Source organism: Schistocerca serialis, chromosome 12 (genome assembly GCF_023864345.2).
Source record: "Schistocerca serialis cubense isolate TAMUIC-IGC-003099 chromosome 12, iqSchSeri2.2, whole genome shotgun sequence".
Classification (NCBI taxonomy): domain Eukaryota; kingdom Metazoa; phylum Arthropoda; class Insecta; order Orthoptera; family Acrididae; genus Schistocerca; species Schistocerca serialis.
Genome location: NC_064649.1, coordinates 83293428 through 83319291, shown reverse-complemented (window position 1 = coordinate 83319291; position 25864 = coordinate 83293428). Strand labels below are relative to the sequence as shown.

The 25864-nt window shown below is 44.6% G+C and overlaps 1 protein-coding gene across 2 annotated transcripts in view; it reads right to left on the bottom strand.

Annotated features, from left to right (window-relative positions):
• The window catches only part of LOC126428239 (plectin), a 213286-nt gene that overhangs the window by 78972 nt on the left and 108450 nt on the right, over positions 1 to 25864 (bottom strand). For both annotated transcript variants that reach the window (XM_050090154.1, XM_050090155.1), the window contains exons 8-9: positions 20010 to 20833; positions 7023 to 7170 (exon numbers count right to left, since the gene is read on the bottom strand). In XM_050090154.1, coding sequence (XP_049946111.1) covers positions 7023 to 7170; positions 20010 to 20833 — 972 coding nt within the window. The remainder of the gene's footprint in view (positions 1 to 7022; positions 7171 to 20009; positions 20834 to 25864) is intronic.

Here is a 25864-nt window from a genome sequence, read left to right as displayed (position 1 = left end):
AAATGATAATTCAGAGACATGGCTTAGCCACATCCTGGGGGATGTTTCCAGAATGAGATTATCACTCTGCAGCGGAGTGTGCGCTGATATAAAATTTCCTGGCAGATTAAAACTGTGTGCCGGATCGAGACTCGAACTAAGCACCTTTGCCTTTCACGGGCAAGTGCTCTACCAATGAGCTACCCAAGCACGACTCACGCCCCCTCCTCACAGCTTTACTTCTGCCAGTACCTCGTCTCCTACCTTCCAAACTTTACAGAAACTCTCCTGCGAACCACTTGCCCGGAAAGGCAAAGGTCCTTAGTTCGAGTCTCGATCCGGCACACAGTTTTAATCTGCCAGGAAGTTTCATATCAGCACGCACTCCGCTGCAGAGTGAAAATCTCATTCTGGAAACATCCCCTAGGCTGTGGCTAAGCCATGTCTCCGAAATATCCTTTCTTTCAGGACTGCTAGTTCTGCGAGGTTCGCAGGAGAACTTCTGTAAAGGTTGGATGGTAGGGGACGAGATACTGGCGGAAGTAAAGCTGTGAGGATGGGGCGTGAGTCGTGCTTGGGTAGCTCGGTTGGTAGAGCACTTGCCCGCGAAAGGCAAAGGTCCTTAGTTCGAGTCTCGGTCGGGCACACAGTTTTAATCTGCCAGGAAGTTTCATATCACCGCACACTCCGCTGCAGAGTGAAAATCTCATTCAAGTGTAGGGCTGTGATGGATGAAAATGGCAATATGTTGGATGACGATGATGAAGCTGCAAGAAGATGGAAACAGTATATAGGAAAACTGTACAGCGAACCAGAACTGTCTGAAAACATGGAAGAAGGAACAGAAGTAGATCCACACAACATAGGTGAACCTATATTAAAGGAAGAGTTTGAACTAGCTCTGAAAAAACTGAAAAACAACAAATCGCCTGGTATAGACAATATCCCAGCCGAACTTCTGAAATCTGGAGGAGCAAAACTGAATCAGGAGTTGCATAATTTTGTTTTTAACATGTACGAGCAGGGTAAAATTCCTACAGACTTTGAGAAAAACATTATTATCACCATTCCAAAGAAGGCAAATGCTACAAGATGTGAAAATTATAGGACGCTCAGCCTAGTTACTCACGCCTCTAAAATAGTAACCTCAATTATCTTAAAAGGCATAGAACAAAAAGTCTAAGCTACACTCCCTGAAGAGCAGTCTGGATTCCGGAAAGATAGAGGAACCAGAAAAGCAATATTTGCTCTAAAACTGACAATAGAGAAACGACTACATACGAACCTGACAACATACATAGCTTTCGTAGATGTAGAGAAAGCCTTTGATAATGTTAAATGGGATGTTTGGAGTACTCAAAAAAGTAGGAATAGACTATAAAGATAGTAAAATAATATGTAACCTGTACAAAAACGAGACAGCAGTTATCTGTGGACGGACAAAACAAAAAGGGGTGCAGATACGGAAAGGTGTCCGACAAGGTTGCGCACTAGCCCCTGTTACCTTCAACCTACATTGAAGAGGCGCTGAAAAACGTAAGGGAAAATTCACAGACGGGTGTAGTAATTCATGGCCAACGAATAGATGTGATAAGATCTGCCGATGATTTAGCTGTCCTAGCTGAAAGTGGAGAAGATCTTGTAGTCCTACTGAATAGAATGGATAAAGTTATGAAGGAAGAATGTAATGTGAGAATTAATAATGCAAAAACAAAAGTAATGGCATGCAAAAAAAAAGATCAAGTGAAAGTCCAAGTTCATGTAGGCAATGAACTGCTTGAACTAGTTAATAAATTTACTTATCTGGGCAGTAATATTACCAGGGATGGAAGGAGCAAGGCAGAAGTGAGAAGTAGAGTTGCTCAAGCAAAGGTTGCTTTTAACAAGAAGAAAAACATCTTAACATCTAAGAGCATCAGACTTTAAATCAGGAAAAGATTTTTGAAATCATATGTGTGGAGTGTGGCATGCTATGGGTGTGAAACATGGACTCTCGGGACAGAGGAAGACCAGAAGCTAAATTCTTTTGAAATGTGGTGCTATAGACGCATGCTCAAAATAAAATGTATCGACAAGGTCACAAACGAAGTGGTTCTGGAAAGAGCAGGTGAGAAGAGAAGCTTCTGGAGTTTCATTGTTAAAAGAAGAGTGCAATTTACAGGCAATCTATTAAGACATAAAGGACCCCTGAACACAATCATAGAGGGATATGTCGAGGGAAAAAGACCAAGCGGAAGACCACGACTGAGATACGTGGATCAAATCGTGAAAGATGTGGGATGTAACACATATAAAGAAATGAAGAGAAAAGCTGAAAGACGCACGGAATGGAGACAAGCTGCCATTATAGCTGTTGTAAATCAATCCTTGGACTGACCACTACAGCAGAATATATGTAAATAATCCACCATCATACACTGCCTTACAAAACAGTGAAGCGTGCAGAAGGCATGGCCAGATGTCAATGTAACTGCAAACATGTACACATAGTTGGCAGTATACAATGATAAACCATAACATTATGACCCCTGCCCATTGCAGCACTGGATAGCATAGCGAGCATGTGACGCGGTAGCAAAAGCATGTAAGCAGAGAAGACACGGATGGGGAAACACCCTAGCGAAGATATGGGCTGCAAATGGGGAAATCCATTGAGATAAGTGACAAAGGGCAGATTAATATTGCAGAGAACCTGCGAACGAGTATCCCTAAAACGGCGAAGTTCGTCGAATGTTCGCATGCTACTGTCTTGAGCAGGCGCGGCTCGTGGTTTCTATACTGGGGAAGGCTGCGGCATTTATCGATCGGAGCCAACATAGACCTCGGGTTACGCTACAGATTAGTCTGACATAAACAACTAAGAATTCAGGGGGAGGGGGTGAGCAGATCACTCTCTGCCCATAATTTTACGTACTGTATCTTCTATAATCAGGTATTAAATATCGTTAGAAGCTAACTTCGAGTTAAAATCTTTGGTTAGTGTTTTTATACGTCATCATTACATTTTCTGACACTGTGCAGCAAATCATATGAAAAGATATTTTCGGAGAGATCTTTAATGCGGGTCTGGATGCACCAAGTTCTTTCACTTTCATCCTATGGCCGTGTTCCAAGTTTTTACCTATTAAATTGCACACTGAATTCATACTGCGCTTGTTTCACACTCGCGGTATGTCGCAGATATTCACCAGCAAGTAAAACTCACTAAAATCTTGCAAAATATACTCCAAAAAAGTAACTTGCTAATATCACACTTTATCAACAAATGCAGTCAGCATCAGCAAGCAAGGAAAGTAAAGTAACGGGACAAATTTCGTGCGCTTTGTCCTCTAACCACTTATGAAACTCTCGCTAGATGGCAGTACTGGTATGTTACTGTAGTGTAGTGCACTCTGGCGGGATATTTGCAAACTTATTCTAAATGAGGATAAAATAGCCAATGGCAGAAACAAAACAACTGTGTAAAAATTATCAAAACAATAATACTAAACGTCGATTAATGACGCGTCGAAGCGTAGTAGAGATGTGCAGAGACAGAGATTGGATAGCGAAGTTTCGGCCACTCTACATTCCTTTATTACATAGATAGTGGAACCTGAAAAATGTGTGGCGGTTGGTATGACACCCTTAGGCTGCAAGCTCTGAGCCTTCGGGTCGCCCATAAAGAGCAGTACTATGTAGAAGCCACGCCCCCAAACCGCTACTACATGCAGCTTACGGACGTTCCAAGGCGCAGCCTAAACACTACTAACCGTTCGGAAAACATCTATCGATACAAACAGTTCCAAAAACGTTGACCGTCGTAATTTTAATCGGAATGGGAAATATGCAAAATTCGTCCTGATAATTTAAATTATGTAATACGTTCTTGCGAAATTTACTTTAACATATATTTTGGGGCGGCTCCGCCTCAGAGCCTTTAATTACGAGCCGCGCCTGGTCTTGAGCATCTACAGAAAGAGGTAGAAGGACAGTGAAATTACCACTAGGCACTGAATGGTTGGACGTCCACGACTCTTCACAGAACGTGGGGTTCGGAGGCTTGTGTGCTCTGTAAAGTAGGACAGACGGTGATCTGTGCATCTATGTTGAAAGAGCACAACGCTGGTGCATGCACAAGTGTTTAGGACCACACCATTCTTCATAAATTGTTGAATGTGGAACTCTGCAGCAGACCACCCACACATGTTCACATGTTGACCCAATAACATTGTCAATTACGCTTGCAGTGGGTACGGGAGCACAGGGATTCGACCGTGGATAAATCGAAACGTGTCGGCTCTTCAGATGAATCACATTTTTCCTACACTAGGTTGATGGTCATCTCCAGAAACGCCGTCATGGAGGTGAACGGCAGCTCTAAACGTGCAGCGCACCACGGATACAGGCTGGCAGGAGCAGTATTACGCTATGGGAGACATCCTCCTGCGCTTGCAAGGGACCTGTAGTAGTAATCAAAGACACAGGTGTGGATCACCCGCATGCCTTCATGCTACATGTCTTTCACGATGGCGATGTCATCTTGAAGCAGTATACTTCTCCATGTCTCAGAGCTAGAACCATGCTACAGTGTCTTGAGGATTATTATAGTGAGCTCACGTTGATGTCTCGGCGACCAAATTCACCTGATGTAGATCCTACACAATCCGTCTGGGTCACTACTGGGCCCCATCACTGCATATGCAGTGGTCCGTTATTTACGCGAATTACATGACATGCGAGTAGACATCTAATACCACATACCTCCCCAAACTGAACAACATACTGTCAGATCCCAGATACCCAGAATCACTGATGTACTATATTTCGCTCCAAAGACGCACAAGCAACCTATTAAGCAGGTGGTCATAATGTTTTGACTCATCAGTGTATGTAAATGATTAGAGTTTCAACTCTCTGTGACAGTAGAATGCACACTAGGATGCTTTAATGTTGTTCATGTTTAACATTAATACCAGGCACGGTAGGGTATACAGGGTGAATGGAGAAGGACTTTACAACTTTAGAATGGTGAAGAATGTTATTGAGATAACTTAGCAGACTTGGTAGATGTGTCATTATGCAGCAAACAACCTCAAGTTCACATAACAAGGATTATTTTGGTTCTATGTGACTACCATTTGTGATGCGGCAAACATCCCACCAGTAATCAATTTCTTCCCACACTTGTTGCAGCAATCAGGCGTAACTTGTGCAGCGACAGTGTAGATTCGATTTGTCAGGTCGGCAAATTGTTTGGTATGAGAGGAACATGAACATGGGCTTCAATGAAACCCCAGGGAAACAAATCCAGTGGTGTCAAGTCTGGGGAGCGAGTTGGCCATGTGATTGGCCCTTCACGACCTGCTAATTTATCATGTCGCAATGAACAGCTAATGTCAAGAAAGTTATTGTGCCAGGAGTAAATTGTAGCCGAATGGTTTGAGGCGCCATGTCACGGACTGCGCGGCCCCTCTCGCCAGAGGTTCGAGTCCTCCCTCAGGCATGGTTGTGTGAATTTAAGTAATGTGTAAGTCTATGGGCCGATGGCCTCAGCAGTTTGGTCCCTTAGAAATTCACGCACATTTGACGTTTAGTAAATTGTAGGCCTGCTTCGAGATTCCTTAGCATATCAGGTACGAAATCTGCGCCAGGGTTATTTTCACGAAATCAAAATACACAGTGAGTACGCTCCATTCTAGTGATAGCAAACATTTAAACTATGCACTACACTGCGCTCCTTTGTTTGCTACAAAATAATCTATACCGATTGCAAGTTATCTCAATAAATTTCTATACCATTCCAAATTTCTGAAATCGTTTTTAACTCAGCCTGTACAGGGATATGAACAGCATCAGATCTCGAGTGATCACCATAAAGGACAGGGAAATGCCGTGCACTAGTGCAAAACAGCATTATCAGCAACTGACTGAGTTTGAAAGGACCCATTGGTGGATATCCATTTGGCCGGCTGGTCAAATTGTGCAATATTCAGATTTGTGGAGCCCGACGTTGGATATCGTTGGAATTTGAGGGCAACTACACTCGCTGTCAAGGTTCAGGTGGACTGCATCTGATGACCACAAGGTAGGATCACTGTCTGTGCACCAACCACATTGTGACCTGTTCAGATCTGCACCTGGCCTCTTAGAAGAACTAGTGGACTCCCTCCAAACCTCTGTGTCAACCAGGCACCATCAATAAGAAACTAGCAGCAGACAGACTAAGGTTTTACCATTCCATGTGTAACCTGCTGGTAACATCACAACACAAACGATTGTGTTTGGAGTAGTGCTGCGAGCAGGAAGCACAGGTTGCTGATGAGCACCGCGTTCAGTGATGAATCACTCTTCTGCACCACCCAAGGTGACGCTCATCAGCGAGTATGGCAGCAATCTAGAGAGAAGTCCCATTCCTTCAATGTTTCGGAGAGGCACTGCGGTGTTACTCCTGCGTCATTCTGTGGGGAGTCATCAGGTACGAGTCCAGGTCACCAGTTGTAAGTTATGCACATCCTGCATCCTCATGTGTTACCTCGTGTGCAATAATTGGGGTTCCTATTTAAGGAAAAGCAGTTGATTCCGTTTGACACATGGTAGCGCGATCTATCGATCCAACCATAGCTCCATCTGGCTTCCCCCTTCAAGCTAGACAAGTTTCGTTCTTTGTAGTTTTTTCGTTTGACGCTTATTTCGTGAGATATTTGGCCTGGTCACGATCAATGGACGACCCTGCATATTATGTGTAGGACAACATGGTTGTCAGCTGCATCGCAGTGCTAATACTCAAGATCTCGAGGACCAGGTGTAGTGGTTGTTGGCCAGTAGCCTCATGAGGGAAAACGACAGCTTTATGATACCCTCCCCATCTGGATGAACATCCTACTGATAAGTGGGATCATAGTGCCAAGTCTTTCGTATACCTGACTCGAATTTGTGATTACTAAAATAACATGACATACCCTCCTTTCACCTCTCCTTCTCGGTGCTTCACTTCTCTTTGTCGGGCAGTGAGACCTCAACACCTGCTGGCTGAGCTGCGAGCCGCCGCCAGCTGCACCCACCTGCTCCTCGCGCAGCTGCAGCAGCTGCCGACCCACGGCCGCCACGTCCTTGAGCGCCGCCACCTGGTCCTTGAGGCGCCTCCTCTCCTCCTCGCCGGCTTCCGCCCGCCCACGCTCCGCCTCTGCTTCAGCGGAGGCCCGGCACCCTCTGAAAGATGACACCCACGTTAACACCCCCACGCGCGCTGCGACAGACCATCAGTTAGACTTCAAAAATCCTGCAGAAGAACGGCGGCAGCATGGACTGGAAATGCCATACACCTTGCCTCATAAGCCCTCGTCACCAGTTTTCTAAAAGCCTCGTCGCTACTGCTGTGGAGGCCGAGTTTGTGAGTTCGTAAAACGGCTTCTGGTGCAGTACACTGTTAAGACAGTTTCTCCCTGCCACTATTACACAGCTACGCCCCATGGTCAGGTAACAGGATAGGAGAATGAAAGTTCTACAACACTCCAACAAATTAGTAAAAAAGTCTTACAAATGAGTTAAAAAGGTTTACTTATCTTTGTGACCTGTTGAAACATGAGTCTACAACACTGCTTGTAATACAGGGTGTCCCAAAAACAATGAACCGATTTTAAATGGAATTATTTATTAGGAAGAAGCGCTTAACAGCAACAAATTGCATACTAAAATACTCAGAAAAGATAGAAGTTTATGAAAATCCATCATAAATGTTCAACATGTTTTTCATGGGATGTACGGACGACATCTAGCCAATAGCCGAATTCATCTCAAGCTGAGCGTAAGGTGTCTTCTGTCACTGAAGCTACAGCAGCTGATATTCTGGTTTTTAGATCATTAATGTCACGAGGTAATGGAGGAACGTAAACACATTGTGTAACATATCCCCCCAGGAAGAAATCGCGTGGCGTTTAAGTCAGCGGACCTAGGAGGCCAAGAGTGTAAAGCCTGGTCTCGCAGTCCCGTACGCCCTATCCTACGTTGAGACACGTTGGCACTGAGGAAACTGCACACGTTGTTGTGTCGGTGCGGTAGTGCTCCATCTTGCTGACAGATGAAATTGTCAGAGTCAAGTTGTGGAAATAACCAGTTCTGTAGCATTGCAAGATATGATTGTCCTGTTACGGTTTCTTCCTCAAAAAAGTAGGGTCCATAAAACATGCTTTGTGAAACAGCAGAAAAAACATTCACTTTTGGTGAATCACGTTCGTGTTCAATTGTTTTGTGAGGATTTTCGAGCCCCCATATACGCACATTATGACAGTGAACCTTACCACTAATATGGAAAGTTGCCTCATTGCTGAATATCAAACGTGACATAAAAGTGTCATCTTCCATGTCCTCTAGAATAGCATTGATAAAGTCCACTCACTTCACTTTGTCAGTATCTCAAACAGCTTGTACCAGTTGTAATGTGTTTGGTTTGAGGACTAAACGACGTCATAACACACGCCACAATATCATGCGCGGTAACTTAAGTTCTCCACAAGCAAGACGCGTAGACTTGCAGGGGCTCCGCTCAAATGCTCGTCGGATTTGTTCAACTGTTTGTTCAGCAATGCATGGCCGGCCAGGACTTTTGCCTTTACAGAGGAACCCTGTTTCTTCAAACTGTTTATACCACCGTTGAATGTTCCTTGGGGATGGTGGTTTAGCACGAAATCGAATATGAAACGCCCGTTGAACTGCCATCACTGATTGAGTACGACTAAATTCAATAACACAATACACGTTCTGTTGCGCGGACGCCATATTGCGCGAGACTGGCTGCACACTCCAGGTCAGCGCTCGTAGCGACATCTAGCGGATTTTTTCTGAAACTCTAGACCATGCTGATTACATTTAGCGCTGTTTCAGTTACCTAGTGACATTTGTCTCAATATTATTACAAGTTAAAATTGGGCCATTCTTTTTGGGACACCCTGTATAACACAAAAAAGGCCCTCAATGGTTAAGTGCAAATAATTGTAGGTAAACTTCGCACTACATAGCAAATGCAATTACAACTGTCTGTTCACTTCTAAGAGTTCACTATGCGACATTCCCTGTCTCAGTCAGCTCTGGATGATGATCTACAACCAAGTGGGCGAGGGCTGCTCTTTTTAAGTTTCACAATTTTCCGCCATTTTAGCTTTAAGTCACCGATTTTATTGCCAACTTTTATTATTTATTATCTTCATCTTTTTAAAACAAATTCTGTAGGCTGAAGAGCGGCATACTAAGCTGCTGCCAGCCCGCCCCCTTCAGGGGGAATTGAAACTCAATAAAGTAAAAAAATAAATAAAATAAAAAGCTGCTCTTCTGTCTTCCGCGCAGGCTTCTGTCTGTTGTCGTCCGGTCACTGGCAGATTGTACTCAGCCGGCAACTGGTCAAGGCGAAGTCGATATCTTCATCCTCAGCACCACCTGTGCCACTGCTGGAGCTCGCGCAAGTGACGAGTGTCCATGACGCTGTCACCAGTTCACATCTTTATGCCTGTAGTGCTTTTGCACTGGCTGCGTCTCATTCGGACGACACAGTACCTTCAACTCAACCCTGGCTAACAAGCAGGCAAGATCATCTGTTGTCAAGTCCCCCAGCGATGAACACGCGCTCGCAAAAGCCTTGCTTTAAGTGCATTATTAGAGAGTAAGGAAAAGGAGAGGGAAAAATCCTTGAACATATCCACATACTCTACACCTCCCATCCCTTGGTCCCTCTCATCCCCTGGTTGCTCCTATCAACTCCCGCCCTCTGCCGCGCCTTCACTGTTGTGTCCCCCCTACCCTCCATATCTACACCCTTCATCTCCTTTCCCAAGGTCACTTCCGTCAACTCCCCCTCTCGGATGATGCCCTCTCTCCCTCCATTTATCCCTCCTATCAACTCTGATCCTCACCTCCCCCCCCTTTCCTCAGTCCTTTTCCCGGGCTGCCTCTCCCCATTCCATCCTGTTTTTTTTCCCTGCCTACCCTCTCTCTGCCATCCTTCTCTCCACCAAGTCCTTTTGCATTTCCCTCCTCTGCCTTTCCCCATTCCCTCTCGCATCTGCCCTCCCCCCCTCTTATTAGTCCTCTCCCTCCGTCGGCCCCCACCCCTTTCGTTTTTCCTCTCCTCCCCCCTTTTTTTCCCCTCATCTGTCCAGGTCCCCCCCCTCCCCCATCTGCCCTGTGGTGTGTCATCTTCGTGCCGACTTTTTAGTGCAGTGTTTCCAGTGCTTGTTAAGTGTTGTGCGTCTTTTCCGAAGTGTTGTGAACGGACATCATACTGTTGCTGGGTGTGATTTTTATATCTCTTGCGAACAGAAACCAGACTGTCACTGTGTTTTTTAATTGTCTGTCTACGACTTTAGCTGTCTGCTTCCTGTGTATTTTATTAGCATCGCCCACCCTTAGTTTTATGTTTTAACTTTCCACAATTTTCCGCCGTTTTACAATTTAAGTCATCGCTTTATCGCCTGCTTCTATTGTTTCTTATCTTCTTATGTTTTAAAAATTCTGTATGCTGAAGAGCAGCGTACCAAGCTGCTGCCAGCCCGCCCCCTTCGGGGGGAATCGAAATTCAATAAAGGAAAAAAAAAGGAAGAGAGGGAAAAACGTAAGGTGTGACGTACAGAGCCACACCGACGTGATGCTGTTCCCCTGGCGGAACATCTAAACTCCTTCCCCCACCTCCCGTTTCCCCGCCCTCCCCCCCAAAAAAACTACGCTGTGGCATTTATTTCCACGTAAATTCAGCAAATTTCATTATCTTGTGTGTAGCTTTAACAAGATGGAAGCATTTTTGAAAAATACTAGTGTCTTTCTATAACTAACACATTTTTCAACCGAAATTTGCCGAGAAAAAAGTATTGCATTACTTACAAAACGCCCCTCGTATTACTTAAATGAACTATGAGGCGCAATCAAATGAAAACCCAACACCCGCAACAGGAGAACTGTGGAATGGTTCCATTCAAAAGTAATCTCCACACACGTTAAGACGATCAGTTCCTGTTTCGAGAACGTAATCCACAATGGCAACCAGTCTGTCACTTCCTCGTCCGACTGAAACCGATCTCCACGCATCCCTTTCTTCAGGTCACCAAAGATGTCAAAGTCACACGGTGAAGGATCCGGGCACTATGGAGAATGTTACAGTACTTTCCAAACAAATCGCTGAAGTGTAGCCTTCGTTTTCTTCTTCAACTTCAGGGGCCCTCTGCCAGTCGAGTTCATTGAGCGTGGAATCACAATCAATGCGCAGCACTATGAAAACTCTTTGCAAAAACTGAGACATGCCATAAAGTTAAATCGCCTAGGAATGCTGTCACATCTTTGGCGACGTGAAGAAAGAGGTGCGTGGACATCAGTTCCGACTGGATGGGGAAGTGACAGAGTGTTTGCAGATGTGGATTCCTCAGCGGCTCATCGCGTTCTGCGAAACAGGAATTGCTCAGCTTGTCTCCCAGTGAGGTCCACTGTTGTTTTCTATCTACATAAATTATCTTTTGGATAGGGTGGATAGCAATGTGCGGCTGTTTGCTGATGCTGTCGTGTACGGGAAGGTGTCGTCGTTGAGTGACTGAAGGAGCATACAAGACGACTTGGACAGGATTTGTGATTGGTGTAAAGAATGGCAGCTCACTCTAAATATAGATAAACGTAAATTAATGCAGATGAATAGGAAAAAGAATCCCGTAATGTTTGAATACTCCATTAGTAGTGTAGCGCTTGACACAGTCACGTCGATTAAATATTTGGGCGTAACACTGCAGGGCGACATGAAGTGGGACAAGCATGTAATGGCAGTTGTGGGGAAGGCGGATAGTCGTCTTCGGTTCATTGGTAGAATTTAGGGAAGATGTGGTTCATCTGTAAAGGAGACTGCTTATAAAACACTAATACGACCTATTCTTGAGTACTGCTCGAGCGTTTGGGATCCCTATTTGGTCGGATTGAGGGAGGACATAGAAGCAGTTCAGAGGCGGGCTGCTAGATTTTTTACTGGTAGGTTTCATCATCACGCGAGTGTTACGGAAATGCTTCGGGAACTCGGGTGGGAGTCTCTGGAGGAAAGGAGGCGTTCTTTTCGTGAATCTCTACTGAAGAAATTTAGAGAACCAGCATTTGAGGCTGACTGCAGTACAATTTTACTGCCGCCAACTTCGCGGAAAGACCACAAAGATAAGAGAGATTAGGGCTCGTACAGGCATATAGGCAGTCATTTTCCCTCGTTCTGTTTGGGAGTGGAACAGAGAGAGAAGATGGTAGTTGTGTTACGAGGTACCGTGCGCCACGCACCGTATGGTGGATTGCGGAGTATGTATGTAGGTGTAGATAAATGTATTAACACGTGTGGCGATTACTTTTGAATGGAACCGTTCCATGGTTCTGTTGTGGCAGGTGTTCACTTTTCATTTGATCGCCCCTTATATATTGACGAAAAAAATTGTAAACAACAAATGAAACTTATAAAACAATGGCTCTAAGCACTATGGAACTTAACATCTGAGGTCATCAGTCCCCTAGAACTTAGAACTACTTAAACCTAAGTAGCCTAAGGACAGCACACACATCCATGCCCGAGGCAGGATTCGAACCAGCGACTGTAGCGGTCGCGTGGTGAAACTTAATGTTGTAAGACAAAAATTACACATTATATAAACTTTATAAAAAACTGTTTATGGCAGCTACTGCACGTTGGTGTTACGCTGAAGCGCCAAAAAAACTGGTCTAGGCATGCATATTCAAATACAGAGATATGTAAACAGGCAGAATGATGCGCAGCGCTCGGCAATGCCTACACAGGGTTGTTCATTCATCATGACCGGGCCAAATATCTCACGAAATAAGCGTCAAACAAAAAAACTACAAAGAACGAAACTCGTCTAGCTTGAAAGGGGGAAACCAGATGGCGCTATGGTTGGCACGCTAGATGGCGCTGCCATAGGTCAAACGGATATCAACTGCGTTTTTTTTTTAAATAGGAACCCCCATTTTTATTACATATTCGTGTAGTACGTAAAGAAATATGAATGTCTAAGTTGGACCACTTTTTTCGCTTTGTGATAGATGGCTCTGTAATAGCCACAAACATATGGCTCACAATTTCAGACGAACAGTTGGTAACAGGTAGGTTTTTTAAATTAAAATACAGAACGTAGGTACTTTTGAACATTTTACTTCTGTTGTTCCAATGTGATACATGTACCTTTGCGAACTTATCATTTCTGAGAACGCATGCTGTTGCAGCGTCATTACCTGTAAATACCACATTAATGCAATAAATGCTCAAAATGATGTCCATCAACCTCAGTGCATTTGGCAATACGTGTAACGACATTCCTCTCGACAGCGAGTAGTTCGCCTTCCGTAATGTTTGCACACGCACTGACAATGCGCTGACGCATGTTGTCAGGCGTTGTCGGTGGATCATGAAATCAAATATCCTTCAACTTTCCCCACAGAAAGAAATCCGGGGACGTCAGATCCGGTGAACGTGCGGGCCACGGTATGGTGCTTCGACGACCAATCCACCTGTCATGAAATACGCTATTCAATAGCGCTTCAACCGCACGCGAGCTATGTGCCGGACATCCATCATGTTGGAAGTGCATCGTCATTCTGTCATGCAGTGAAACATCTTGTAGTAACATCGGTAGAACATTACGTAGTAAATCAGCATACATTGCACCATTTAGATTGCCATCGCTAAAATGGGGCCAATTATCCTTCCTCCCATAACGCCGCACTATACATTAACTCGCCAAGGTCGCTCATGTTCCACTTGTCGCAGCCATCGTGGATTTTCCGTTGCCCAATAGTGCATATTATGCCGGTTTACGTTACCGCTGTTGGTGAATGACGCTTCGTCGCTAAATAGAATGTGTGCAAAAAATCTGTCATCGTCCCGTAATTTCTCTTGTGCCCAGTGGCAGAACTGTACACGACGTTCAAAGTCATCGCCATGCAATTCCTGGTGCACAGAAATATGGTACGGGTGCAATCGATGTTGATATAGCATTCTCAACACTGACGTTTTTGAGATTCCCGATTCTCACGCAATTTGTCTGCTACTGATGTGCGGATTAGCCGCGGCAGCAGCTAAAACACCTACTTGGGCATCATCATTTGTTGCAGGTCGTGGTTGACGTTTCACATGTGGCTGAACATTTCCTTTTTCCTTAAATAACGTAACTGTCCGGCGAACGGTGCGGACACTTGGATGATGTCGTCCAGGACACCGAGCAGCATAGATAGCACACGCCCGTTGGGCATTTTGATCACAATAGCCACACATCAACACGATATCGACCTTTCCCGCAATTGGTAAACGGTCCGTTTTAACACGGGTAATGTATCGCGAAGCAAATACCGTCCGCACTGTCGGAATATTACGTGATACCACGTACTTATACGTTTGTGACTATTACAGCGCCATCTATCACAAAGCAAAAAAGTGGTGCTACTAAGAATTTCATATTTCTTTACGCACTACACGAATATGTAATAAAAAATGGGGGTTCCTATTTAAGAAAACGCAGTTGATATCCGTTTGACCTATGGCAGCGCCATCTAACGGGCCAACCATAGCGCCATCTGGTTTCCCCCTTCAAGCTAGACGAGTTTCGTTCTTTGTAGTTTTTTCGTTTGATGCTTATTTTGTGAGATATTTTGACCGGTCACTATCAATGGACCACCCAGTATAAGAGAAGCGTCCAGGCAGTTGTTAGATCAGTATCTGCTGCTACAATGGCGGGTTATAAAGATTTGAGTCAGTTTGAAATTTGTGCTATAGGCGGCGCACAAGCGATGGGAGACAGCATCTCCGAGGTAGCGATGAAGTGGGGATTTTCCAGGAAGACCATTCCACGAGTGTACAGCGAATATCAGGAATCCGGTAAAACATTAAATATCCGACATCGGTGTGACCGGAAAAAGATCCTGCAAGGGACCAACTATGATCGAAGAGACTCGTTCAACGTGACATAAGTGCAAACCTTCCGCAAATTGCTGCACATTTCAATGCTGGGCCATCAATAAGTGTGCGGCATGCGAACCATTCAACGAAAATACATCGTTGTGGGCTTTCGGAGACGAAGGCCCACTCATGTACCCTTGATGACTGCACGACACAAAGCTTTACGGCTCCCATGTGCGCATCAACATCGACAAAAATGAACTGTTGATGACTGTAAACATGTTGCCAGGTCGGACGAGTCTCATTTCAAATTGTATCGAGTGGATGGACGTGTACAGGTATGGAGACAACCGCATTAATCCATGGATCCTGCATGTCAGCGGGAGACAGTTCAAGCTAGCGGAGGCTCTGCGATGGTGTGGGGAGTGTGCAGTTGGAGTGATATGGGACACCTGAGACGTGTATTTACGACTCTGACAGGTGACACGTACTTAAGCATCCAGTCTGATCACATGCGTCCGACGGACTTCGGCAATTCCAGCAGGACAATGGGTCCACACGTCCAGAATTGCTACAGAATGACTCCAGGAACACTTTTCTGAGTTAAAACACTTCCCAAACATGAACATTATTGGGCATATTTGGAATGCATTGCAACGTGCTGTTGAGAAGGGATCACCACCCCTTCGTACTCTTAAGGATTTATGGTCAGTCCTGCAGGACACATGGTGTCAGTTGTCAGTTCTCTCCAGCACTACTTACGGGATTAGTCGAGTACATGCCACGTCATGTTGCAGCACTTCTGCGACCTCGGGGGAGGGGGGGTCAAAAATGGTTCAAATGGGTCTAAGCACTATGGGACTTAACTTCTGAGGTCATCAGTCCCCTAGACTTAGAACTACTTAAACTTAACTAACGTAAAGACATCACAGACATCCATGCCCGAGGCAGGATTCGAACCTGCGACCGTAGCAGCAGCGCGGCTCCCGACTGAAGCGCCTAGAACCGCTCGGTCACAGCAGCCGGCTGGGGGGGGGGTGGGGGGGGAGGTGGATCCCTACACGATATTAGTAAGCTGTAGCAGTTTCTTTGTCTCTTCAGTGTAGTATGATATAGAATAAAGAAAAGATTTTATTTGCTCTTCATAAATTGTTAAGATGATGTTAAAAATCAGGTGAATTGATACGACAGGGAGTGGGAAGGTACTCTGCAGAATCGTAGACGAAAGGAACATATGGAAAACACTGGCAGGAAGGACAGACAGGACGACAGGGCGTGCATTAAGGAACTAGGTGAAGTTGTAGAATGCAAAAACTGTAGCGGAAGACAGATATTCGAATACATCCAACAAATAATTGAGAACACACGATACGAGCCCTACTCTGAGGTGGTGAGGTTGGCAGAGAAAAGGAATTCTCGGCGGGCCACGCAGTCTGCGTGATCACACAAAAATATTGAACTAGGGCACCCCCGACAAACTTTCAGAGGTGGCAGTATGGACCAAAACAAGAAAAAGTCTACTAAACATGAGGTCTAAAATGCATACCTTAAGAGTAGTGCCGGCCAGTGTGGACGAGCTGTTCTAGGCGCTTCAGTCTGGAACCGCGTGATCACTTCGGTCGCAGGTTCGAATCCTGCCTCGGGCATGGATGTGTGTGATGTCCTTAGGTTAGTTAGGTTTAAGTAGTTCTAAGTTCTAGGGGACTGATGACCTCAGAAGTTAAGTCCCATAGTGCTCAGAGCCATTTGAACCATTTTTTTCCGCTCTGAGCATTCGTGGAACCCATAGTGAGCACCTCTTTGAATATCCGAGAGTCTCTGTCATTGCAGACGCACTTCCAATGCTGACCGACATCTGTACAGTCAATTGTCGAGTTGTGATGCGCCGGTCGGCACGAATAATGGCATCCACACCATTCAGCATGTCTGGAGCAGTGGCTGTGACAGGACGTCCCGAGCTCTGTTTCTGCATTTCGTGAGGCTGTAACTTTCTTTACAACATCGCCCAACTGTAATCCTATCAACTGCAGCATTGTCATTCATTGCACATAGACGTTTATGGGTGTTCTCGGTTCTTTTTTTTTCTGCACAAAAGAATTCAGTAACAGCACGCTGCTTGTAACGTGAGTCGTATTTAGACGCCATTTTGACACTGTACTACGGCTCTGCCATCTGCCAGATCGGTTCGAAACTTCACCGGGACACAGAACAAACATCAAATTTGAAGCACCAACAAGGACATTTGTCTCTGTATATTAATGGCTTTAAAAATTTGGAGCATTACTTATTGAACGACCCTGGATCAAAATATTAAAAGTACTCCATATCCCCAAATCAGCACCCCCCCCCCCCCCCCCAAATCTCTACAAACTACCATATGGGCACCCTTGACTGTCACATTGGAATATCTGAATAGGCCACAAATGTGGATATTTCACGAATCAGTCTGATGGCCAAATGAAGAACGACCTCGAGGCCCCTTTCAAACTCTGTCACGTGATGATAACGCTGTCTCAAACGAGGACGAGCCAGCCCCGTGTCCTTCTCAGCAGTCACTCAACACATGACGCCGCTCACGCCCTATGTATGCGCTAGCACGACTGGTGAAAAAAAACATTAAACACGAACAACACTACAGCAAACTGAAATCAGCATTGATGATTCGCCAACATCTCTCATCCCTAACTGAAAGCCAGCACACTGCGCTCTCTTCAGTTAGGCCGTTCCTTCTCCACCGGGATCCAACAAAACTGTGGTGGGTTATTGAAGCCTGGCAGGGATGTCTGAGTGTGTAGGCCTTTACACACCTCTTCTGCCATGTGTTTGTTGCTCGTTTCTGTCGACATTGTTATTAAAATAGCACTCCTATCTCCCAAATAACGAAATATATCAAAACATTGTAAATTTTACAAATAAAAAATACTACTTTTTTTAAAATAAAAGTTTATTTTGTTTTTATTTTTGTTATTATATTTTAACATTGCTGCTACGGCTCTGAGCACTATGGGACTTAACACCTATGGTCATCAGTCCCCTAGAACTTAGAACTACTTAAACCTAACTAACCTAAGGACATCACACAACACCCAGTCATCACATTGCTGCTATGGTTGGTTGATATTACGGTTACTCGGTTATTAGCAAAAAATAAAAAAACACTTGTTACAGCCGATACCAAACAAATAAAGAAAAACACCGGTTATTTAGAATTAAAATACCGGTATCGGCTTTAAGCGGTTGGCTTTCCCATCCCTCTACTACACTGAAGCGCCAAATAAACTGGTGCAGGCATGCATATTCAAATACAGAGATATGTAAACAGGCAGAATACGGCGCTGCGGTCGGCAACGCCTATATGAGACAAGTGTCTGGCGCAATTGTTAGATCGGCTACTGTTGCTACGATGGCAGGTTATTAAGGTTTAAGCGAGTGTGAAGGTGGTGTTACAATCGGCGCACCAGTGATGGTACACAACAGAATTTCCGAGGTAACTGTGGTGTCACTGCCAGACACCACACTTGCTAGGTCGTAGTTTTAAATCGGCCGCGGTCCATTAGTACATGTCGGACCCGCGTGTCGCCACTGTTAGTGATCGCAGACCGAGCGCCACCACACGGCAGGTCTCGAGATACGGACTAGCACTCGCCCCAGTTGTACGGACGACGTAGCTAGCGACTAGATGTACGAAGCCTCGCTCCTTTGCCGAGCAGATAGTTAGAATAGCCTTCAGCTAAGTCCATGGCTACGACCTAGCAAGGCGCCATTAGCCTTACATAGCAATTGATACTTATCGTATAAAGCATGTCTCATCAAGAACGATGTATACAACAAGAATGGATTAAAGTTAAGTATTCCAAAAGCTACGTACTTTTCTTTATAGCATTCATTACGTATCCTGTTTCAGACCTCACGCCATCCTTCGTGTGTTTATAGCGTGCATTGCGGTCCCCTCAAATCACACTGTGTCGGCACTTCTGTCGACACATCAGTAACGATGAAGTGTGGATTTTTTCGTACGAATATTTCACGAGATTACCGTGAATATCAGGAATCCGGTAAAACATCAAATCTCCGACATCGCTGCGGCCGGAAAAAGATCCTGCAAGAAATGGATCGACGACGACTGAAGAGAATCGTTCAGCGTGATAGAAGTGCAACACTTCCTAAAACTGCTGCAGATTTCAATGATGGGCGATCAACTAGTGTCAGCGTGAGAACCATTCAACGAAACATCATCGATATGGGCTTTAGGAGCCAAAGAGCCACTCATGTACCCTTGATAACTGCACGACACAAAGCTTTACTCGTTGCCTGGGCCCGCCAAGAACGACATTAGACTGTTGATGACTGGAAACATGTTACCTTGTCGGACGAGTTTCGTTTCAAATTGTATCGAGTGGTTGGACGTGTATTGGTGTGGAGACAACGTCATGAATCCATAGACCCTGCATGTCATATGGGAACTGTTCAAGCTGGTGGAGACTCTGTAACGGTGTGGGGCGTGTGCAGAAGACGTCATCATCATTTAACCATACAGTAAAGCTGTATGCCCTCGGGAAAAGTTGCGGCTGTAGTTTCCCCTTGCTTTCAGCTGTTCGCAGTACCAGCACAGAAAGGCCGTTTTGGTTAGTGTTACAAGGCCAGATTAGTGAATCATCCAGACTGTTGCCCCTGCAGCTACTGAAATGGCTGCTGCCCCTCTTCAGGAACCACACGTTTGTCTGGCCTGTCTATTAATTTAGTGGACACATGGTATACGCCAGCAGCTCTGGCAGTCTCAGACTCACCTGTCTCGTTCTCCTGAGTAGTCCCTGCCCGGAGATCCAAATGGGGAACTGTTTTACCTCTAGAATATTTTACCCAAGAAGACGCCATCATCATTTAACCATATAGTAAAGCTGCATGCCCTCGGAAAAAGTTACAGCTGTAGTTTCCCCTTGCTTTCAGCTGTTCGCAGTACCAGCACAGAAAGGCCGTTTTGGTCAGTGTTACAAGGCCAGATCAGTCAGTCATCCAGACTGCTGTCCCTGCAACTACTGAAAAGGCTGCTGCCCCTCTTCAGGAACCACACGTTTGTCTAGCCTGTCCATTAATTTAGCGGATACATCCCATACGCCAGCAGCACTGGCAGTCTTGGACTCACCTGTCCCTCTCGGTGTCCAGCTCGTCACGCAAGCGGTCCAGGTCCCTGAGCAGTGCCGCTTCCTCCCTCCTGGCCTCCTGGCGAACAGCCGCTAGCTGCCGTTCCAGCTCCAGACGTGTGCTCCTCTCCTTCTCCAGTTGTTCCTTCAGCTTGGAGACGTCTTCCACTCCCTCGGCTGCCTGTCGTCTCTCCGGCTCTGGACGTTTGGCTCTATCCTTCTCCAGTCTCTCGTTCAGCCTGGGCGCGGCTGCTGCCTCCGCCTGCTTCACCTCCTGATGAGCCGCCTCCAGTTGTCGTTCCAGCTCGAGACGTGTTCTCTTCTCTTCCTCCAGCTGCTCTTTGAGCCTGGAGATTCCGGACACCTCAACCTGCTTCACTTCTTGGGACACTGCTGTCAGCTGCTTTTCTAGCTCGAGTCGTATGCTCTTCTCTTTCTCCAGCTGCTCTTCAAGCCCAGAGATTCCAGCTGCCTTGTCCTGATTCTCTTGTGATAAAGTTGCCAACTTTCTCTCCAGTTCCAGTCGTGCACCCTTCTCTGCTTCCAGCTGCTCCTCAAGCCTGGATTTTTCAGCAGCCTTGCTCTGACGTTCCTCTTGTGACACAGCTGCCAACTTTCTCTCCAGGTCCAGCCGTGCACTCCTCTCTTTCTCCAGTTGCTCCTCAAACCTGCAGTTTTCAGCTGCCTTGTCCTGACTGACCTCTTGCGACATAGCTGCCAACTTTCTCTCCAGTTCCTGCCGTGCACTCTTCTCTCTCTCCAGCTGCTCCTCCAGCCTGGAGATTCCAGTGGCCTCCTTGCGGTCACGTTTCAGCTGGCCCTCCACCTGTGTAATCGGTTAGCAACATTAATAAGCTGAGAAAATATACAGAGAAGTGAATCAGAGGCATCTTTTTCACAGACAGAATGATTCTTTTGGAGTAAATGTAATTACTTAAAGATATTTTATATAGTGTATCTAGTAATTAAGAGACTATAACAACAGCATGGTCTTTAGATTGATACTAAGTTAGATTACATATGTCATTCATTCCATAGACATGATTTAGGTTTTCCGTGATTTCCCTAAATCACTCCAGGCAAATGCCGGGATGGTTCCTCTCAAAGGGCACGGCCGACTTCCTTCCCCATCCTTCCCTAATCCGATGAGACCGATGACCACGCTGTCTGGTCTCCTTCCCCAAACCAACCAACCAACCAACCATTCCATAGACACAAAGTGTAGAGACACAGTATCCATAGTTGGAGATGATCTCATAAAATCATAAAAAATAGAAATTTACACAAAAACTAATGTACTAAAATTCGTTGTTCATCCCACAGATGCTTATTGAAATGGTTCTCAAAGAGGTAATTAAGTTTTCACAGAGTAATAGAACAGCTTAGTTTGTCACAAACATGTAAAGGTAATCACTGATCAGTCAGAACATTGTGAACACCTACCTAATAGCCGGTATGACCACCTTTGGCACATATAACAGTGGCAACACGTGTTATCATGGAAGCAATGAGGCTTTGGGTAGGTTGCTGGAGGGAGTTCACATCACATCTGCACATACGAGTAACGTAATTCCCGTAAATTTCAGGGAGGGGGACCATGAGGTCTGACACCAAGTTCAATCAGTGATTGGCTTCATATCTGGCGAGTTGGGAGGCAGCACTTCAATTGGAATTATCCTCCATGTTGCTCGAACCACTCCATAACACTGCTGGTATTATGACATGGCGCATTATCTTGTTGAAAAATACCAATGTCACTGGAAAACAATCGTCATGGACGGGTGTACATGGTCTGCAACCAGTGTACGATACTCTTTGGCTGTCATGGGGCCTTGCACGAGATCCGCTAGACCCACTGATGCCCACATGAATGTTCCCCAGAGCATAATGCAGTTGTTGCTATCCTGCAGTACAGGTGTCAAGTAGGTGTTCCACTGGAAGACTACTGATTTGTGCCCTCCAATTGGCATGATAAAGAAAGTACCAGGATTTATCAGACCATACAACGCTTTGCCACTGCACCAATGTCCAGTGCCAATGGTCACATGCCCATTTCAGCCATAGTTGTGGTGTTAACATTGGCACATGCATGGGATGTCAGCTGCAGATTCCCACCATTAGGAGTGTTCTGTGCACTTCATGTTCAGACATACTTGTACTCTGCCCAGCATTAAAGTCTGACATTACTTCTGCCACAGTTCACCGCCTGTTCTATTATAGCAACAGTTCACCGCCTGTTCTATTTCAGCAGTCTCCCCAGCCTACAATGTCCAACATCCGTAATGAGGTGTGGCCACCCAATTCCACAATGTCTAGGCGTGGTTTCACCGCTGGCCGGTGTGGCCGAGTGGTTCTAGACACTTCAGTATGGAACTGCGCTGCTGCTATGGTCACAGATTCAAATCCTGCCTCGGGCATGGATGTGTGCGATGTCCTTAGGTTAGTTAGGTTCAAGTAGTTCTAAGTTCTAGGGGACTTATAACCTCAGATGTCAAGTCCCATAATGCTCAGAGCCATTTGAACCATTTTTTTGTGGTTTTGTCTTGGTTTCGCCAGGTCTTGAAGACACTCACCGCAGCACTTCTGGAACTCTCGACAAGTCTTGCTGTTTCCAAAATGCTTGTTCTGAGCCTCTGAGCCACCAAAATCTGATCTCAGTCAAACTCAGATAGACCGCACCCCTGCCTCGCTATATACATGGACAGCACCATGAGTGTGTCTGACTAGCATTCATTCCTCACCAAGTGATTCTGCTGTCACCTGGATGGGTCTATATCAGTATTAGATCAGTGGTAATAATGTTTTGTCTTATCAGTGTATGTAGTAAAACCATATAAAATAATTTCTATGCTACAAATCATTAAATGAAAGTAAAATTACAATGCTTTCTTATCCTGATCATGTGCCTTGAAGTAAAATAATATGTTGTGGTCACATATAATCACTAATATATTACCGAGCGAGGTGGCGCAGTGGTTAGACACTGGACTCGCATTCGGGAGGACGACGGTTCAATCCCGCGTCCGGCCATCCTGATTTAGGTTTTCCGTGATTTCCCTAAATCACTCCAGGCAAATGCTGGGATGGTTCCTCTGAAAGGGCACGACTGACTTCCTTCCCCATCCTTCCCTGATCCAATGAGACCGATGACCACACTGTCTGGTCTCCTTCCCCAAAACAACCAACCAACTAATATATCAGTATGCATTGTTAGTTGCCCCACGTGGAAGATGTGCTTTGTTGGTGCTCCACAATTTTCTCTATTGTGAATGTGTTTAATTGACATTATAGTGTTCATCTTTGGCTTGCTAGTGTAGAAGATATTACAAATTCAGCTACATAAAAAAAATCCATGCATTTCATACATTTAAGCACATCTATTAACCGACCTCTGCGCCAGGTAAATCCAGTTCTAGATTCTAATATTTGCACTGTTCAGGTCGTTTTTCCATAAACTTTCATTGACTGTATCACATTTTGTGTGTATCACTATATTTTGTGCATTTTCAAACATCTATGAGTGTGACGTAAAATTTGTACTATATGCCATACATATATATGTATATTACAAAATTGTAAACTACATTTGTGCTCCTTAGGTGTCTTTGGCAACAGAACATTATTTAAAAATAATCTTTACATCATTCCATTGTACATTCAGGTGATAAAAGGTAAATTTTTTATAGTTTTTCAGACACTTACGAGCGTTTTTGCACAATGTATTCCACAGTAAGTTGTGAGCTACACTTGGGCATTAAGTAAACTTTAGCAGCAATATCTATGCAGAAAATTGTTTCCCTCATATTTTAGTCTACGGACAGTACTTACCTGATTACCACGTCTTTCCGCTCATTGCCCTGTTTCTTCTGTCTGAAATACACTGAGGTAACAAAAGCCACAAGACACCGCCTAATATCATGTTGGTCCTCCTTATGCCTAGAGTAGTGCAGCAACATGACATGGCACGGACTCAACAAGTTGTTGGAAGAAATATTGACGTATGCTGCCTCTATAGCTGTCCATAATTGCGAAAGTGTTGTCGGTGCAGCATTTTGTGTGTGAACTGACCTCTCAATTATGTCACATTATTGTTGGAGGGATTCATGTCCAAATCATTCACTAGAATTCTATTTTGTACATTTTAAAACTGTTCAGTCGGGTATTTTATGAGTTAGCCAATTCAAATTGTGACTCGTTGATATGGTAGTCATAGGATACAAAGCTTTTTTTCCATTTTATGGAGTGCACAGTTTAAAATATCTGTACATTTATAGAAGTTGCCAGTCATGCACCACTTTGGAATCTCATCAAGATCTGCCTATTTGTGTAGATTTTTCCAAACAGTACCTCATATATTGAATCCTGACATGCTCTCTGCTACTCATTATCCTGCAAATTATGAAGTATAGATCTACAGATTGATAACAGCAGTTACAGATTTGCCATCAAACCATAGTAAATTTCTGATACACTTGTTCTGGATAAGATTATAGAAATCTGCCAGCTCTGTATTCTGTTCTGTATTGTTCTCTGCCAACATCCGTGTTTTAATAAAGATTGTGTTGCAAGTGTTATTTGCTTAACACAAACATCTTTTTAATGTCATATCAGGTAAGACTTTTGCTTCCATGTTTTATTTACACCATTGGGCATGATTGGAATGAAGAAGGAAATGCATGTATCTGTGTTACCACTGCCTTCAAGATAAACACAAAGGCAGTGGCTGAGTGCTGACACACACAAACACATGTGTGGGTTTCCCTCTTACTTTCAATCATGCCCAATCGTGTAAATAAAACATGAAAACAAAAGTCTTTTGTAAAACCATATCAAAAAGATATTCACGTTCTAATGTGAGACTTATTATTGACATTCATTACAAAACTAAGATAAATAAAACTTGTAACACAACATTGATTAAAACAGTAAAGTTGGCAGCCTTTGTCAACAGAGGGCAATAGGCATGAAATCTATAGCTTGCTGCCAACAAAGAGGCCACTTGGTTCAGGGATGTCTTAGGTAAGAAAGAGCACAAAAACTGTTACATTACAGAGCACCTTGAGGAGGAATGTGTACATCTGACATCAGATCATATCAACCTAAGACTGCTCACCTAGTACAGATTAGCAAATTTCATGTGGAGGTAAGAACGATTCATGAAAGCTCATTATAGAGATGACTGCCTTCAAAAGTGGTGTTTATCTGTATAAATGATGGAGAAATTAAATTATAGCTATCGTAATACAACACAATGAGCAGAAAGAAGATTGCTACTAGAATCACTATCATCAGATTGTGATTATCATTAAGGTAAACTCAGCGTACTTTCCCACTCTTCTAAACACTGTGAACCTGTAATACAGGCAGCTGTGGCCCAACACACTGACAATGAAATTCTTGCTTATGTAAAAATGGTTGCTTTGGTCAAATAAATGGGTATCATGGACATTGGGAAACCCAGGAAAGAAGAGAATCAAAGAGTCTGGGATGTGTTGTTATAACAAGATGTTGAAAATGAAGTGGCCTGGTGAGATAAGATATGAGGAGGTTCTCCACAGAATCGATGCAGAAAGGGCTGTGTGGAAAACACTGACAAGAAGAAGGGACTGCATGGTAGGACTTGTAATAAGACATCAGGGAATAATATCTGTGGTGCTAGAGGGAGATGTAGATAGCAAAACTGTAGGTGAAAGTAGGGACTGGAATATGCACAACAAATATTTGAGAACATAGGGTGTGAACGCTACTCTGAGAAGTTGGCACAGGGCAATATGTTGTGGGGTGATGCATCAAACCAGTTTGTAGGTTGGCAGTGAGGAAAAAATGGGGGGAAGGTACCTTTAATGAGGATGAATGA